This window comes from Melospiza georgiana, chromosome 4 (genome assembly GCF_028018845.1).
Source record: "Melospiza georgiana isolate bMelGeo1 chromosome 4, bMelGeo1.pri, whole genome shotgun sequence".
In the NCBI taxonomy this organism is placed as follows: Eukaryota; Metazoa; Chordata; class Aves; order Passeriformes; family Passerellidae; genus Melospiza; species Melospiza georgiana.
This window is the reverse complement of record NC_080433.1, coordinates 28,618,879-28,637,060: the sequence shown is the minus strand read 5'-3', so window position 1 is coordinate 28,637,060 and position 18,182 is coordinate 28,618,879. Positions and strand designations below refer to the sequence as shown.

General features: G+C 44.1%; 1 protein-coding gene across 2 annotated transcripts in view; it reads right to left on the bottom strand.

The window, feature by feature from the left end:
• ABTB3 (ankyrin repeat and BTB domain containing 3) overlaps positions 1-18,182 on the bottom strand; it is a 162,881-nt gene that overhangs the window by 2,222 nt on the left and 142,477 nt on the right. For both annotated transcript variants that reach the window (XM_058022372.1, XM_058022373.1), the window contains 5 exons: positions 8,245-8,350; positions 7,348-7,450; positions 5,525-5,606; positions 4,511-4,579; positions 1,684-1,797 (listed from right to left, as the gene is read on the bottom strand). In XM_058022372.1, coding sequence (XP_057878355.1) covers positions 1,684-1,797; positions 4,511-4,579; positions 5,525-5,606; positions 7,348-7,450; positions 8,245-8,350 — 474 coding nt within the window. The remainder of the gene's footprint in view (positions 1-1,683; positions 1,798-4,510; positions 4,580-5,524; positions 5,607-7,347; positions 7,451-8,244; positions 8,351-18,182) is intronic.

Genomic DNA, 18,182 nt, shown 5'->3' with positions numbered 1-18,182 from the left:
AGACCCACAAGGATCACTGAGTCCAACTCCTGGGCCTGCACGGGACCATCCACCAAACTGTATCTGTCTCTCAGTCTTGATGACAAAGGCTGTGCTCCACTTGTCTCTGGGCCAACCTGCTCACACATCCCCCTCTGGAAAGGTCAGGGAGGTCCTGCAGGTGCACATGAGCTTGCAAAGCAGCAAGGTCAAGAAAGGTGTCCCCGACCATGGCTCTAACTAGATAATCTTTAAGGATCCCTTCCAACCCAACTAATTCCAGCAGTCAAAGATTGAGGCCCAGCCAGGTTGGCTGTTGCTGCAGTGCCCAACTCACAGCACTGCCAACATGACTCTGGCTGTAAACCCACCCAGGTACCCCATTTCCACTGCTTCCACTGGGAGGTCAGGCACAAATAACTTGCAGGCTGGGGCTCTTACAGGCAAACCAGGAGCTGGATTTAGCCACTGGGTTTGTTAAGTCCCAGCATGTAAGAATTTTCTTCAATGAGGATGTAAGTAACAGCCTCATTTCCCAATTCAAAGAAAATATTATTTTAAAGCAAAATTATTGGTTTTGCTGACAGCAATACAAATTGAGAAGTTCACATATGAGCTACAAGACAAATCAAATATTTTTCAAATGATTCTTGCACTGTAATTTTTTTTGCTCTTACATTAAATGGACCTATAGATACACCTCATTGCTTATTTTTATAGGTGGATCTTTGTGCTTTGTGCTATTTCAAACACTGATTGCATGTTATCTGTCCACGAAGACCCAGCATTACTATTCTCTGTAGGAAATACCTGATGATGGGAATGGAGGTCAGACCTCCAGGGGTTTGAAGCAATCTGCAGGATTACTCTGTTCAATCAAACCACCATGTCACAATACATCAGTTTTATCTTTTGTACAGACCATGCAAGTTAGAGAAAAAATCTTTTAAGAAATGCTTGAAGAATATTTCACTGCACTGATTTGTGTACCATTTCCATCTTCCAAGTGAAAATCTAACTACTCCACATGAGGAGGGAAAAAACTGAAACTAATCAATGTGGTAACCACCTCCACCAATGCGTGAAAATAGGTTTTCTAGGACAAGAAATGCCATGCTTTTGTGTCTAATGACTTAGGCAACCTCACAAGCTAAGTATATAATTTGATTCCAATAAGAAACTCTCCAAGACATAAAATTCTCATTATTATCCTTGCAGGGCTCTGAGCCATTGCACTTCCACAACATGGCATTTTTATATATTGATAAGGTGTCACCAGCATTGAGTGTATCACCCCACTGGGCTTCAGGCAGGAAAAAAACAGGTAATGGAAATGGGAAAATGCATCTTGGAAGGTGAAAGTAGAGATGCCTACTTCACTTAGTGATTCCTGTAAAATCACCAGTTTGTGCTGCCACGAATAAGGGATAGATCTCCCACATAGTGGTACAGCTGAGAAGCTGCCACCTTGGGCTTAGACTAACTAATTTTGGATTGTCACTATACCAGGTACCAATTAATCAGTCCCAGTAAATGAATGACAAATCTTAAACGTGCAACAAATGTACTAAGCATATGAGATACACACACACACACACACACACACACACACACACACACACATATATAGCTACTTATTACAAAACTGACCTACAAGAACCTACAGCAGACACACAACATGCAAGCATATGCAGTTATTTTTACCTTGGCATGATTATAAATATCCACACAGTTTTCTGTATTAATGCTTTTTGCACAAATGATCTCACAGTGTCGTTGTAAAGCTTCAAGCTGGAAAAATTTAGCAGCAGAGAGAAGCTAAAAAAAAAACAAAAGGCATGGAAAAAATAGTCAAAAACTGCTGAGTGATACAGAATCAGAGCTTGCTTCTTTACTGTTTCATTATACTTTTTTCTCTGCCCCTTCTCCAGTTAGCATGAAAGTACTGACAAAAAGTCAGAATGAGAAGATTGCTTGATTGTTTTAACCCTCTGCAGTCTCTTCTAAATCACACAATGGGAATCTATACACAGAGAGACCACCAAGGGCTGCTCAGGTCCACATGCTGACTTTGGAATGGGACAAGGAGAAAAAGGAAACAGCGCTTTGAAGAGTATTTTGTCACTTTGCAAACTTGACTGCAATAAAAGACCTGCAAATACATCCCCAAAACCAAAGTTCTGGTTCAACTGTTCCCCAAGATCTTATTGAAACAGAGCACCTGGGCTGGATGTGAGGAAGTCAGCAGAAAGGTCAGGATCAAGTGTACAGAGGAATGAATTAAAACCAAATGATGATGACTGTCCTGGGCAGTTTTAATCTAGAGAGACAATAAACTTCAAATCTGCCACCTCAGCAGGCTCAAAGGAGAGGAATCAGATCTGCATATGCTCCTTGTCCCAGCTTGTGAGCAGCTGTCAGGGGATGTCCAGGCCAGGAGCACTGAAACACTGTCTGAGGCCCACATTATTCCAAGGAACGAGTGCACAGGGGTGGGAACCAGCTTTGTGAGGCAATGCCTAGCCAGCATCTGTGTGAGTGTCATGTGTCTGTCACTGTTCCACCACAGCGCTTCTGACACCAGCACTGACCTCCCTCTTTGGGCCTGCATCTCCCCTGTGGCTACACTGCCTACCCTGGCACTGCCTTGGCATCTCTGCATGCCTATGGGGTGAAAATGCCTTGAATTTTGAATTCTTCAATGGATTTCAGAAGTATTTCCCCTATTGCCCTTTTTCTGTTCTTTTATAGAAAAATAATTTAATTTTCTGGCTTTCCATGGTAGGTCATTGTCTCTGGCTCTCTGCTCTGCCTTAGAAAGCAGGTGGGAGCTCTTCATTGCTTGACACCTTGCTGTAACCCAGCCAGACCTTAGATCAAGCTGTTCACCTGTTTAAATAGCACTTACTCAGCTATTCAGGCTTTTACACAGCCCTTATTATTTGGGACTCATAACAAAAAGCTAACCTCTGCAACCCAAAGGGGCTCTCATGCTGCACTGGGGAACAAACAAACCTGAAACTTCCATGACATTATTCTGACTTCTCCTGTGCAGTCTGCTCAAGATCTACTTTATCCCATAAATAAATCCAAGTGCTGGAAATCAGCAGTGCTGATGTGATAGCAGCCAGCTGGCCCCAATTATGAATTGCAGCAAAGATTTCTGAGGAGTATTTCTGGTGCTTCTTGTTATCATATGTGTAATAAGGCAAGTTACTAAATGCAGTTTTGAAAGATAAAGCCAAATCCTATTCCAGCTGCCTCTGTGGCTCAAGCAGTCATGTGCTGGTTTGTAATTACTTTAAACTGTGAGGAACCATGGCCAGATCTGTTATCAAGAGATCAATCAATCAGTCATACATTCTGAAGTCTCAGAAGTTTTGAGATGTCACAAAAGTAGAGCAAGCTGCCAGCTGAAATGCAGCACAAGCTTTTTAACAGCCTAGGTGATAACACACCCATCTCTAAAAAGCCACTGCACTGCCTAGTCTAAAATTCCCTATTTCAGAAAAGGTTGGAAATTCAGGAAATCTTTCAAAACTCTGAGAGAAACAGAGAATTAGGGAACTTTTCCTATACAGCTCAGGAAAATGATGTGGATATGCTCACTTAAAAATACACTGCCTGCACTAGAGGGGGGTAATTTCAGTCCTCTGGCTGCCAGACTGTAGAGTCATAGGGACAGAACAATACAGGCAACAGCAACAGGACACGAGGAAAAGGAAAGTAGCTGCACCAGGGGAAGTGCAGATTGGTTCTCCCCTGAGAGGGTGGTCAGTCACTGAACAGGTTCCCCAGGGAAGTGCTCATGGCACCAAGCCTGCCAGAGCTCATGGCACATCTGCACAACACTCTGAGTGATGTGGTTTAGATTTACATGGCCCTGCAAGGAGCAGGGAGTTGGACTTGATGGTCCTTTATGGGTCTCTTCCAACTTGAGATATTCTGTGATCCTGGTGGCAGACACTGATGATTACCAGCTGTTTAAGTAGCTCTGAGTGCAAGTATTTACTGACCTGCACTCTTTTTGGCTGCCTGAAAACTCCCTGAATGACTATCAAGAATTTGCTCAATACATCTTAGTTCTGTATAGTTGGAGTGGTTTTGCTGACCATAGCTGACAATGATGGCACACAGTATTCGGAAGGGGACTTTGAGAGTCACATGTTTGAAATTGAACTGAACTGTGTCTCCAGTGGACTTCTCTCATGGTTAAAGCCCAGCAAATGCCCAAGACCTCTCCCATGTGACAAACCAAATTGGATGTTTTTAATGCTGCTGAGATAGGGAGGATGGAACACTAAGTCCCTGGAAATTGGTTCCAGATTTTGGTAACACCAGCTTTGCCTCTAAGTAGGTATTTGCAAAGTCTCCCAGTCTCCTGCAGGACTGCAGAGAGCCTGGCCACTCCAGGTGAGGCACTGCTGGCTCTTACAGGAGTGCTCATGTCTTGCCCAATGGCCATGTGCCCTCAGGTGAATGGCACACAGATCAGTCAGCATCCCACTGCAATTAAATAAATGTCTCTTACCTCCATAATTTCATTGTTTTTAATCAGGAGTGACTCTGCACCACCATAATAAAGATACTGCATAACCAGCTGTAATAAAACAAAGGGAGTGTTTATAAAAACCAATCCAAGACATAGAAGAATAGGGGACAATGCAGGCAATTCCCAAGGCTCTCCTAACACCACCACCACGGATTTGTAGATAAAAATAGCTCAAGCCTCCTAATTTCAAAGGTTATTGGTTATTCTCTCAGTCTGCAAAGTTCAGTGTTTCCTTCTCACAGGTAGTCTAATGTCTCAACTCTCACCCTCAAATTGTCTTGATTTCCTTGTAAGTTCCACACAGTTTGCAGGAAACTGATTAACTCATTTTGAATTTTCAGTGTATTTCCTAGTCTGTTAAGCACATCACTGATTCAGGCAAACACAGCATATACAATGGTGATTCCCTTATCTCTTCCCTGGCAAAGGCCACCTTCATCCAGCTGCATGTGGGCATGCATGGAAGATAAAAAAGAGGAGGAGGCTTTGCACTGAAATACAAGCCAGCTAAGATCCCTCTGTAGGGAGCCCAGTTATTGTGGGCAGCTGGGATTTATGTACAGCAGCAGCAGTCGATACATGGAGCTGCCTGAGCTCCAGCTCAAAGCAAGGGAAGCACATCCATGCTACAGGTACAGAGAGCAAGCTCTGCCATTTCATGGCACTAAATTGATTGGAGAGCACTGCTAAGGAAGGGAATGAAGTGTGTCTCTTCCAAACCTGTCCATTAAACACAGAAAGAGCCAACTACAGAAATGCCTTATGCTGACAGGCAGCACTTTGTGTGCACAGCCCATGTCAGTGAAATGCTTGCTGCTGTATCTGCTGAGGCACATTTGTAATCAATAGAACCCTGCAGTGCTTGAACAGAGATGAAGCCTGTGCTTATGAAACCACTGCTCTGGTTTATCAAATACATAGATACTAATTTGGACAGGGCATGCATGGTGTTTCTCTTACAAGTTCCATTCAAATTCAGCGTGGGGACTGTACCTGAAAGATGGGGTACTTCACATAGTTGATCTCAATACAAGTACTATCAGATGAGGGCTTGCTAGACAGCAATGCTTTAAACCTAAATAAAAAGGAGCAAAACTGAAATACCAGCCCAATTATCTCTGTGGAAAAATGCAGTAAAAACAGTACAGAAGTGCAATGGAATGACAGCATCAATTCTTGCAAAAACAGTATACTAAAATGAACCTTTTTGTCACCAAAAAGCGTCCAGATTTAGACACTAACATAAAGTTCAAACCAAAAGGAAGAAGCTTCTCTCTGTAAGATTTCAATTAGAAATTTCTGAAAAATACACATAATATAAAATAGAGTAAAATGTACATCTGAAACTCAGATTCTGTAATGACACATATTACAGAACCAAATTATTTTTTTCTTGAAGGCAACATGATCTTATATGAAGATCTGCAACATTTAAAACCTGAATGTTTTCCTTTTTTGAGGGCGATAGATTTTGGCTTATGTCCATTACGCTGGTTTAAAAAAATCTTTTGGAACAAAACAAAAAAAGACATTGAGACTTTTAATGCTCCTATGCAATAATTGTGTGAGAAGAGGCATGAGAGAAACTGGATAGGTTACTGTTCTCTGATTATCGTAACCTGAAATTCAGACACAAGTTTCAGGACAAAAAGCTCACATATTTTTAGTTAATTATTGCAAACTTATGTGAGATATATACATACGTAACAATCTACTTCTCAAACCCAGGTATCCCCATTGATCAGAAGGTGAAAATGGGAAATGTGCTGCCAGAAACACCTGCCCTTGTACTTTCTCTCTTTGTTAATTTATCTGACCTTCCAGCAGTAGTTCAGAGCTCAGCTTATCTATCAAGACCAGCATTTGCTGGATGGTAACCTTTCCCTCATCATGACTGCATCTTGTTAATTAAAATACAGATAACAATTTACTTTCACTAGTGTCAAACTCTATTATGAACACAATTTAGTAGGCTTAAAGCTGGAGTTTGGAATGTATTTGTACATTACTATGGAGCTCTAAACACCAATATCCATTTCTTAGTTGAAGGCACGGTCAGCTACTGCAGTTACTTAATTCAAATCTCTCTGCTCTGTGATGTGGGTTGGCAGCACAACTAGCATCAATTCCCATATTGCTTACATCATCCAAATTCAGAGCTCTGTCCTTCTCACATCTCAAAATAAGCTGTTTTGGAGGGCCAGCAAGATTTGCTTAAAAGCACACCTTGAATTATACAGCTGCACACAAATATATAATGTTTGGGTTAAGCTGGGAAACTCACGTTCAGCCTTCTGAGCACAGGAAACCAACTATAAATACTGCCTTTGGATACAGTATGGTATGTTTCACAGCTATTTAAATTCATTTAAAAGTTGTCGAATGCTGTCAAGAATTGTGCGATAGTAGCTTGTTTTTCCTGGAGACTGCTGAAACTGATGCAAGGCAGAATTTAACCACTCACAAGAATTTACCACTCATTAAATTATTAATAATCAAAGTACCGTGCCTCCTGTATGGTCGAGAACTGGGTGCAGGAATGAGCACCATGCCAATGTGCCTCAGTGCAACCAAGTCAGATACATGGCCAGAAGCATGGATCATTCACTGGATGAAAATCTATTGACAGGAGCACTTGTTAAATATCTGGCAGATCAACCAGGAACAAGCTGTGGGGATGTTCTGATTAAGAAAAACTTGAAGACTAGGCCACTAGCCTTTAAAGAACTGGGACAGCAAAACGAACAAACAAACCCCACAAACGCATAAATCAAATTCTATTTTGGTTAAAAACCAGAGATGTGTCTCTATTTTACCTTGGCGATGCAGTAAATAGCAACACTCGATGTGCATAAAATGGTCTTCCTTCCACCAGAAATGTGACATCTGACATCTCTTTATTGTTAAGAAAATGGGGATCTAGAATCACAAAAAGAAGGAAACAAAAAAGTCAGTAACTTTCATTTGGAAGAGGTCTGGAACATACTGAATATTTCCCTGTTTTGACAAAAGAAAGCAACAGAATAGAAGGATATTGTTTTTAGTGAGTAAAGCCCATAAAGCTATTTTGGACAGCCTGAGACAACCACACTGAGTTCAGACAAATGGAATTCAAAGCTCTGAAGTCCGTGACGACCTGTGCTGAAACAACAGCCAGCCATCCCTGCCGTGTGACACCAGCACAGCCTCCAGCTCTGCTACCAGAGCCAACTGCAGCTCAGCAGATGCTGGGGGGCCCTCTGCTCATTTATACTCTATTAGGCCACTCCCTGTGTGAGGAAGTTTTTGTCAAGGGAACAAGGGTCCCGGAAAATTGATTGGCTCTTCTCACAGTCCCATGAAAACACCCTGGACTCTGCTGACCAAGCTGGGAGGGCTGTGCTGGTGCAGCATCACCTGCAGCCAGCCAGAGGGGTTTGAGATCCAGACAGACACCTTGCTCCAGGGCCAAGGCTTGGATCCCAGCCTAATGAGCAACACAGACAAATCTTTGCAGATTTACGGCCCCACTCCAGTGCACCTGATGACCCTCCTGATGTCACTGGGAGTTTTAGGCCAAGTTGAGTTTGGGGCCCTTCCTTCTTCTAATTCTGTCTTTCAAATTTTCTGACTTTGAGATTTTTTGACTTGCGCCCTGCTCAGGCACCTGGTCAGCAGCAGCCTTCCCACAGCTCTGCCTGGAGAGCTGATGAGAATCTTGCAGTGACACTTACCCAGGCGGGAGGTCTGCTTGCGCTTAATCTCCACCAGCTTTGGGATTGGGTAGGGTCCATAGCAATGAGTGAAAATGACAGAGAGCTGCTGGCTGATCACCTCGTTCTACACAAAAGAAAACAAATGCATGCAACATAAGATCAGTATGCAAAGGACATGTTATGTTGTTCTCAACAGCTGCCTGTTTTAAGGTGAAAAGTGTGACTGCTGAACCTTTATTAAAATAAGAGCTTACAATTATTAGCATTTGTTAGAAACGGCAGTTCTCATTTACTTGATTGCTATGTCTTCTGTACAAATAATTTTAAATTAAGAAGTCTTCTCCTTGGATGACAAGTCTTCTTTGCCTACAAAATGCCATAGTCCAGTCCCCTCTGCAAAAACAAAGTTCCTTTACAACAGTGAGTTCATTTTATTTGCAGACTTACTGTACTGGAAAATGATTTTTTTTTTTTTTTTGCTCTTTAGAAAATGGTCACTGGTCACGTCTTAGGAAACCCGAGCTACAGGCAGATGCAGCTGCACAGCCTGCATACATTTTGAAGTGCAGCAGTCTCACACACAGACCCTTCCTCTACAGAGTGACTGAGGCACCAGAGACAGCCACTCATTCAATCCCAAATGTTTCTTTAGGGGCTCTTACACCTCTGGCACCAGTGTGGGCACCACTGTGCTGTGGAAGCCAGACCCTTGTAGAACCAGGTCTGATCCGGGGCCTTTACCCTCTTCTGCCCCAACTTTGGGGGCAAGACACCCATAGGATGCTTTCCTAAGCTCCTTGAATATTTGTATGCCTAAGATGCAAGGGTAGTGAAATGGATTTAATGCTTAAGTACCTAAGTCCCAGATGAAAGCAGGATTTAAAAGCTTTGGCAAATTTTATCCCACACTTTGCTGATAACCAGAGCAAGTCTAGACAAGTTCAGCAGTGCCACACAGCTAATTCATGGTGACATCTTTTAACTACCCTGTTGGCTGGTGAGTCTCTCCACACCACGAAACTGTGAAATGGCAAGACACTTAGACATAAGAGGGTCAAAGACGAAGGAAATAAGCAGGTGAGGGGCAAAAAAATATCATAGTATAAAAATTTGAGGAATAGAGTTGTTACATTAAAAATATCTCCAGACTTTAGAAGCAGAAATGGAAGCTTTCCTTGCTCTGAGCACATTTCAGAAATCCTCCTTAAATCCCACGAGTGACAAGGAGGAGTGGCAGAGATGCTGTAATGACTCTCCAACTGAATCTAATCAAACAGGGTGGGAAGGGGTAGAGCTGTTCCCTCACAGGCACATGCTGATGTCAAAGGAAATTACACGCACTCGCCGCAGGCAGGAGTTGGCTTCTATTACTACATCAGATGTAGCACTGAAAGAAACTCTGAGGTAAGAGAAACTCTCATACTGAGAGACACCATTCAGCAGGCACAGGGCCCAGCCCTCAGAGAGGGGCTCACTGCTGTGGCTCCAAGACAAGGAGGGCGTCTCATGCCAGGAGCATCTCACTGTTCTGCATCCTCCTGTCGGAGCCCTGCAAAGCGCCTCACAAAGGGAGTGGATCACAGGCTAAAGAGAAAAGGAAGATGTAAGGCCAGATTTCAAGAAGGAAGTGACTCAGCTGCTGGGAGGGTTGGGAGGGGAAGCTTTAGACAGACAGGGCAGAAAGAGCAATTTCTTCTCTGCTCAGAAGGGCTGTGCCAAAGCACCAGGGCCAACTGAGTCAGGCAGGGAGGAGTGTGTCTGGAGGGATGCTGATTACCAGCAGGGCAGCTCCCAGCTGGATCTGGCAGATGCTAGAAGTCAGAAAATACAACAGAAGATGGGGACAATTCCATGGTTAGAGTGGAGGGAAGCTTCTGGAGAGGAGAAACAATGCTCACCTTTACCTGCAATGAATAAAAGCAAAGTGCACTGAAAAGGAGAGCTCTTGGCAGCCCCCTCCCCAGTCTGCTGGGGTGCACAGGTCCTGCCTGTGTCACTGAGGTTTTCATGGGTTCCATGAACTCACCACTCCCAGCCACAGCTGTGCCCATGCAATAGCTTCTCAAAAACACACACATGCATCAATAAAGACAATGAATCTCCTCCTTCCAGAGTGTCTGTGGGAATGTGCTGATGGAAAATCTGGGTATTGGCTTTGCAGTGCCTCGTTAGGAGCTGGAGGCCCAACTCACCAGACCAAACCACAGCACCAGGGACCAGGACATCCAGCTGCACTGAGACCAGGGAAGGACAGGCCAAACTCAGCCACCCAAGTGGGAGAAGGGGAAGTCCAGCTAGTAAGTCCAGCCAACATAAAGAACCAGTCATGCCTGCAGACAATCCCATGGGAGCCTGCCTACACGGGAAAGGGGCTGCCAGCTCCCTGGGTCACCAGCTCTGTGGTGTGCAGATACAAGCCCATTACAAAACCACTTTGCCCACAAGCCCATGAAAAAAGTGGTGTAAACTAAGCTCTAATTAGCTCAAAATGTGATACATCCACATGAGAGATGCTTAAAAACCCCAAGACATGGAACAGAGATGGGACAAAGAGAAAAGAGACCTTAGGATGGACACATCAAAGAAAGAGGGCCATCAGACAAGACAGTGGCTTCAGACTTCCCATGCAGAACACTGACCTCATTTGGCAGAGAGGAGGCTGGAGACCTTTGGTTTCTACTGGTAACATTAAATACTTACATCTCATACCATCCAAAGGCCAAAAAATGAGCTCAGCAAGAGCTGAAGCATGTGCTTATTTAGAGTCATTGCTAACAAACAGCAGCAAGGGAGGGGATTGGTAAATTATTACAGCACACCAAGTTTTCTCCCCACACCCCCAGCATGTAACCAAGCTCACAGGACTGTGGCACAGAATCTGCTCCCCACAGTGCCTCTGCTTACTTTTACCAATAAACCAGGCAGAAATAGGAGAGGGAAAAGGAATACTTCATCTGTAGCTGGATGGCTGGGGAAAAATTGGCTTTTTCGAGCCAAATCCTGCTCTTGGAGGACTTGGGCTGCCTGCGAAGTGTCTGGGAACAACTGAGAAGTACATGACCTGGGGCACAAGCATTCCCCTGGAACAGGACATGTTCAGCCTATTCAACCTTCACCTTCACACAGTGCCCACCACTCAGGTACCCGCACTGAGATGCTCAGAAGCTCCCATTTAAGCACCAAGATGGATAATTCTTCCCTGTTTATCCTTTCATCCTATCAACCTAACTGTGAAAGCCCGGCTGTAAGAGCTCACTGCAGCAGTTGTGGGCAGCAAGATTAACACTGGAGGAGCAAACCAAAGTTTGTTTTCTTGCTACAGTTTGATGTTGGAACACCTTGTGCCAGGATGTGTGAGGCTGGCACCTGGAGAGAGGCCAGCCTCCCTTCAGACACGGGCATTCCTTTGCGCTCCAAGGGAGCCGACGCACATCTTCTCCTGTGGGAGGGGGAAGAATGCTTGGCACAGGACATAATAAAAATATTTACCTAGCCACGGGGTAGTTTACAGATAGGGAAGAGGGAACAGGAACAACAACAGCGAGTCTTCTGAGGGAGATGGTGCTTCCAGCAGAGAGCTGGTTGGTGAGCAAGCAACTTTGCTTTGTAGATACAAGCAGTCCCCTGTCTTAAAAGCATTCTTCAGCAGAGATCTAAAGGAATTCCCCAGTCCTGCTGAATGCACTTGAACTGTGAGGGGAATTTATAAATTCTTTTGAAGTAAAGCTGGAGGCTTTCAAGTTGTTGGACCAGAGATGCCTTGTTGATTGATCTGAGAAGAGGTGAAGACCTGGGTGGGAAGGGCAGGGATGTTTTTTCCTCAGTGTCCATCTGACAAGGGTCTGTGGCAGGATACAGGGAAGTCTCCTCCAGGCTTCAGCACATACCTGGGAGAGCTTCCTCCATTCCAGGTTACACAGATCAATGCAGCATAGCTATTCTGAGATGTGTTCCTACAAGGTACTGGACACAATGGGAAATACATAGCCAACATTCTCCAGTGCCTGTGCAAGACACGTGTCTATGCCCCAAATTCTGTAGGGTGAAATGTGTGTTGCAGACTGCTCAAATCCCACTGCTTAGTTCTTACCAGCCTACAGACACCCTACCACCTCCACATGGCTGCCCTGAAGGGTAACTTCTTGTTAACAAGTCAGACTTCTTTCCTTTACCTCTGAAATCCCAAGCAATGTTTTGGGATTTTCTTCTCCTGATGCTACATTCACCAGCACAGCTCCATTAATGCTGTTTTAACCTGTCTGCCAGGCCCTCAAATTCCTCTACCACATAGCCCAAAAACCAAAAGCTCACTACATGAAGGCAGAAAAAGTAACACATTCTTCTGGGCTTGGTGTCTGCCTGTTAATACTCAACTCCTCAGCAAGCTGAGAAACCACACTGCTCAGAGAACAGAGGCAGTGGCAAAGGTATCTTCTCTCTCTGGTCCTGAGGATGCTTGGGGGACCCCTTTCTCTGCTAAATGCAGAGTGGCAGAAGTGCTGTTTCCAGTCAGCCATCTCACATGCATTTCCCAGCAGCCGTAGTCTCAGGATACCCCTAGCCCACTGATGACTTATCCATGACATGCTGGGATACCCTTGAATGAGTCCTCTGTTCATGCTCCCCATTCCCGAAAAAGATGATAAAGAATGAAGTAACAGAGAGGACTTTTTGCTGTCCCCCATTCCTGAACACTCAAACTCTGAGACCTTTTCCATCTCAAAACTGTCTCCACCCTTGCACAGGTGATCCCACTACCATCCTCTTGCATAATTCACGCTCAGCAAATGCCTCAAAACTAAATAAATGCCACTTCAGATGGTCACTCCTAGATGGTTAAGCAGCATACACAGAATTAATATTAGTCAAACAGCTGGAAAGGGAGGGAAGCCCCAGAGGCTGGAGCTACAGTTAGAAGCAGTAAACTGCACAACAAAATGGGTTTTGTTAGTGCTGGGCTCAAGCCCCTCCACTGCAAGCACAAACGGAAAAGAACTAATCACAGGTAAGGCAGAAATGGACTCTTCCGTTGCTTCTGGGAAAGCTGCCAAGCCTCCTTTTCAAAAGGCTCTTTATATCCCAGCTGTGCATTGTATGTAAAAAGCTCAGATCCACGGGCACAGTCTAATCCCTGGGTGAGTGCCCAGGAAAGGGCAGGTGTCACATCCACGGCATTTATTTATTGTAAATGAAGAATGCTCCTGCCTCTGGCAGGGGAACATTTTAGAAGGTAGCAGAGGGTAGGAACAAAATCAAACCTGTGTTAGTAAGTACCAAGCTGAATGTGTGTTATGAAACCCCAGGATGGGGTTAACAGTGTGTTATTAACATGCCACTCAGTACCTGGCGCTCGCATCTCACACGCAGAATGCAGGACGCACATGTGTGGATAACCTGGCTCCGGCTTGCTCGGAACTGTTCAGACACAGAAGTGCTACAAGTGACAATGGGCAATGCTACACATCACTGCAGTTGCTTGAGAACAGTGAAACCTGACTAACAAATCACAGCAAGTCCCAGCCAAAAGATGGATCACTGTGTGCTGGCTGGGCACTGGATGACACACAGAAGGGTATTAGCCACTCCATGGAATCCATAAGCAGACACTTTAGCATACTGGGATGTCTTCAGGGTTATTTTTAGTGCAGGTTTTGGTGTGCCTGTCTCCTCTGTGGAAACTCCACGTTTTTTCTTCAGCTGAAGTATTTCAGTCATCAGCCAAAATACTCCATTTTCAGGTGTTAATTTTTTCAAGAAATGTAAAATATTTTGTGGGAAATAAATATCTTTTATTGTAATGAAACCTTTCATTACAATAAAAGCTCAGTTTTCTGTTCAAAGCAGTTCAACAAGACAGACAGGAGTCTTTTCTGATGGTGTCCAGGTAAGAGAAACACGGACAGCACTCTCCCAGGGGAAGACTTTCTTTGGGACACGATTATAACAGAGTGCTGGTCCCAATGCTACACAGGGTTCACCTCTCCTGTCTATCCTTAGCCCTTCTTGCAGAGCAGGGCACTCTGGCTTCATGCAACAAATACAGCTTCACTCAAACTCATCTGAAACATTCATTTCAGCCCACCATGAAGCAATGGGAAAAAGTTGAATTTTCTAGCTCTTTGTCTTCCAGTGTCACTTTCTAGGTCATATGCATACCCTGGGGAAATAACTGATTTTTGCTGACCACCATGCCTGGACTTAGTAGAACACACACATGAGCTGAGCCTGTTGACATTCTCCAACATTTATTTTATAAGAATCAAATCCAGAAAAACAAGAAAATCAATCCCAGCAACAGAGAAACTGAATGCTCATCTCAAGCTTCAGCATCTGAAAGCTTTCTTGGAACACAACAGCCAGATGCTTCATTCTTTCCTGCTGCGTTCTGTTTGATGGAGACATTAAAATACTTTTTCAGTTGTTACTGCATCTCTGACAGAGGCTGTCTCTGAAAAGACGTATTTTAAAAATATCCCAAAACTTTCCTTTTAACAGATTTCAGTTTCCAAATGGAGAAGCTACTGCTGAAAGAGCACCTTAGCTTTAAACCATATAGGCTAGATTTCTCAAGATACCCACATGCCTGAATCCTTTTGGAATTTTAAAACTGGTTATTGTTCTGAATTACTATTTGTTCTCAATAACTGTCAACACCAGACTGATGGCTGTTATTCAAGCAGCTCAGCCTTCCAAAAGAGTCTGTGCACTCCTGCATATTTCTTCAGCTGCCTGTAGGTGCATTTTTAAAGGTTCGAAAACTCCAGGAATTTTAAATCCTGAGAAAACATCTTTATAAAGTAGTTTCCTGCATCTTTCAACAAGCCTGGGCTGCCCAACACCTCACTAATGGGCTAAATATTAAAATAAAATAAATAAAATAAACATGTTGTCATGGACAGAAATGGATGGGAAGGATGGAATGAGATCTTCAGAATGCAATGAAGGTGTGGCGGTGAAGGATTGCTCCTATGACTTTCTCAAGCTGATTTAGTCTTAGACAATACACTAGCAGGAACACTTATAATCCAAGTGTTCCTTGTGTGAAGGAACACTTCTAAGCCAAGTTTTCCTGGTGTGAAGCACCTCTAGGAGCTTCAGACAATGCTTCAGCACATGTGCTCAATGCACATGTAGACTCACACATGCCCTTCAGCAATGCATGGCCACACAGCATCTAAAGAAATGGCAAAGAGCTCCTTTCCTTACTGGTCCTATGAGGGAAAGGGAGAAAGCTGTAAGAGAGATTATTTGGAATTAAAAGATTGTGTATTTTCTCAAAAAAAATAGGCCAAAGACAAGCTGATATAAATTGCTGTGGGCAGAAAAAGCAGTGGATGAAACTGGCTTGTGACCTCATCCAACTGGCAAAGGTGCTGGCTAACCTACATAGAGGGAGCTGGGTTATTTAATGACAATTCAGTCTTATGCAGAGCCCTGGAGTGCAAACCTAAACTCAACTTCCTCCAAAGGCCAGATGTGTTTAACTTCCGAGGTTGTGGGCTTGAGTCTGTTTTTTCAGGTTGTGGAAATGTCAAGATCAAACTGAACAACTCCTGGATTTTCATAGACAGAGGACACAGAAGCATCTCTGCACATTGAGTGTATTATCCTTAGGAGAATCTCTGCAAAAACAGAAGAGCTGACCTGCGAGCCTCACCTCAGGTACTACAAGCCCATGGACCTGGATGCAGCCCCCACATAGCTCTTTTAAAAGCTTCTATTTGGTGGGAGGCACTCCTCAGGTAAATATGGTCCTCTGACATGGGGCAGGTGGGCAATCCAGCTCAGAGTCAAGCTCAGGCAATGCAAACATCAACCTCAGCTGGAGGGAAGGGAAAGCTTCCAGTAGGGAGTTTGGGGGAGTTTTCCCAGGCCATGAAGAGCACAACACACATACCATCAGGCAGGAATTCAGTTGTATCTTCCTATCATTCTTCCATAACAAGATCTCCAGCATAATTTTAATTTTGAGGGACTCAACTCTGCTCTACATAGCAGCTAAAGTTTAGCTCACGGCTAAACTCACTCCCAGAAGGGACTCTCTGGCTTCTGCCTCACAAAGCCCTGTCAAAACCACTTCTAGTTTGTGTGCTTGTCTTCCAAAGAGACTGAATCCATCCCCAAATGGCAGTGCCTTTCCTACCCATGCAGCGTCCCAAAACCATCATGTGTCATCAACATTTTTCAGGTTGTTGGAGTTTTCCAGTTTGGGTTTTGCTAGTTTTTAAGAGAGGTGCCTTAAACTGAGCTCTCAATGTCTTTACCACAGATGTTGCTTTTTCCAGAGTGCCTTGACCCTGATCTTTAATTTGGTAATGACCCAAGCTCACTGCAGGACAGCAGGAGCTGCAGAGGGAGCAACTGCAGATGGATTCTCTGTCTGTCCTCACAGCTCTGCCTCAGCAGCAGGGAAACACTGCTACTTCCCCACTCCCCATGCAATTCTCAATGGTGCAGCTGATAGAAGACATTTAAAGGGATGAAAGGAAATGAAAGAGCTCCATCTCACTGGAAGCCACCAGGAGCTGGGTATCAAACCTTCAGCTGTGCTTTTGGAAGACTTCCTCCAGGGCTTCAGTGCAGCAGTGAACAACCCATGTGCAACCTATGCACTGTTCTCCCCCACTGACTTCACAGCTTGAAGAAAGGCAATAAACCCAGGAACTTGAGCTCAGCCAGTTTTGCCTGACTCACCGAGTTTTGTTGCTGTTCTGTGTTACTGCATCAGGACTTCTGCAATTTTTTAAATTTGTTTCTACTGTCAGCATCCCAGCACATAGATGGGAATGGAGTTCCACCCTGCCACCCTACAGGTCACCAACACCAGTGCTAGCAGAGCTCCCACATAAACCCTCACATCTGTATCCTCTAGAAACAGGCATTTTATAAACCATCTGTAAGGAAAAAGGGATTCCTCATATTTGACACTGTTCTTGTAGGTTTTGGTTACATTTTCTTTAGTATTTTCATATCTATTGCATTTGGCCTTTTTTTTGCCCTGGGAACCTGCAAGAACATTTCGTACAATGGTGCAAAGCAGAAGGTGGGGACAGAAAGTTTGCTTCCTACTCTGAGACCTGCCCTTATGTCTCCATGTGATTTTTGGGGAGCTTCTCTGGCCAAATTACTCAACACTATGAATTGCTGTCTGGCTTATCCAGGTTATCACAGCCTCTGAGACTGGGACTGTCACTCCATGAGACACTGAAAATCTGCCTGTTTAATTACCTCAGTTTCCCTGTTGGTGAAGGGAGGATAAGATCTTCTTTCATGTCTCAACTCATTAATATTAGTAAATTGTTCTGAGATTATGGGATAGCTGGAACTATTTATAGGAACACGAAATGCCATTTCTACTAGGTGCAAGTTGCCATGCAATTAAAATATACTGAGCATAACAATATGTAGCAAATGGGACATCTTGTTTTACATCAGCAAAGAACTGCTAAGTGGCTCTCTGCTTCCTAGTTGCTTATTTTATACTTTTTGCCCTGAAAAATTCATTAAGGAAATGTACTGGGCCAGACTGTGATGTTTAGCAAGAGTCATAATCTCTCTCAGAGTTTCCAGCCCACAGGGAAAAGCACGTCCATGTGGGAAAATCAAGCTCCTCTCTCCACAGCTCTACAAAATGCAGAGCTTTACAGTTTTCTGTCAAGAGAGAGGGATGTGAACCACAGTTATGGCCCTTCTGCACCTCTTAAAGGAGATTTCTTTTCTGTGGGTATACACAAAAATCTCTGCTCTCAGCCCTTCCAGAGAAGGAGAAAAGAAGATCCTTTAAATCTCAGCTCTCCTCGGCTGCCTTCTGTGGAGTGACCAGGGAGAACTTTTATTGGCTCACTCTCCTACAAATGAATTTATGTAGATTCCTTCCAAAGGGCTGCATAGTCTCTTTCCTCATTTCTGTCTGGGAGAGCTTTGTAAGAGGCCATTTGGACAAGACCACCACAATA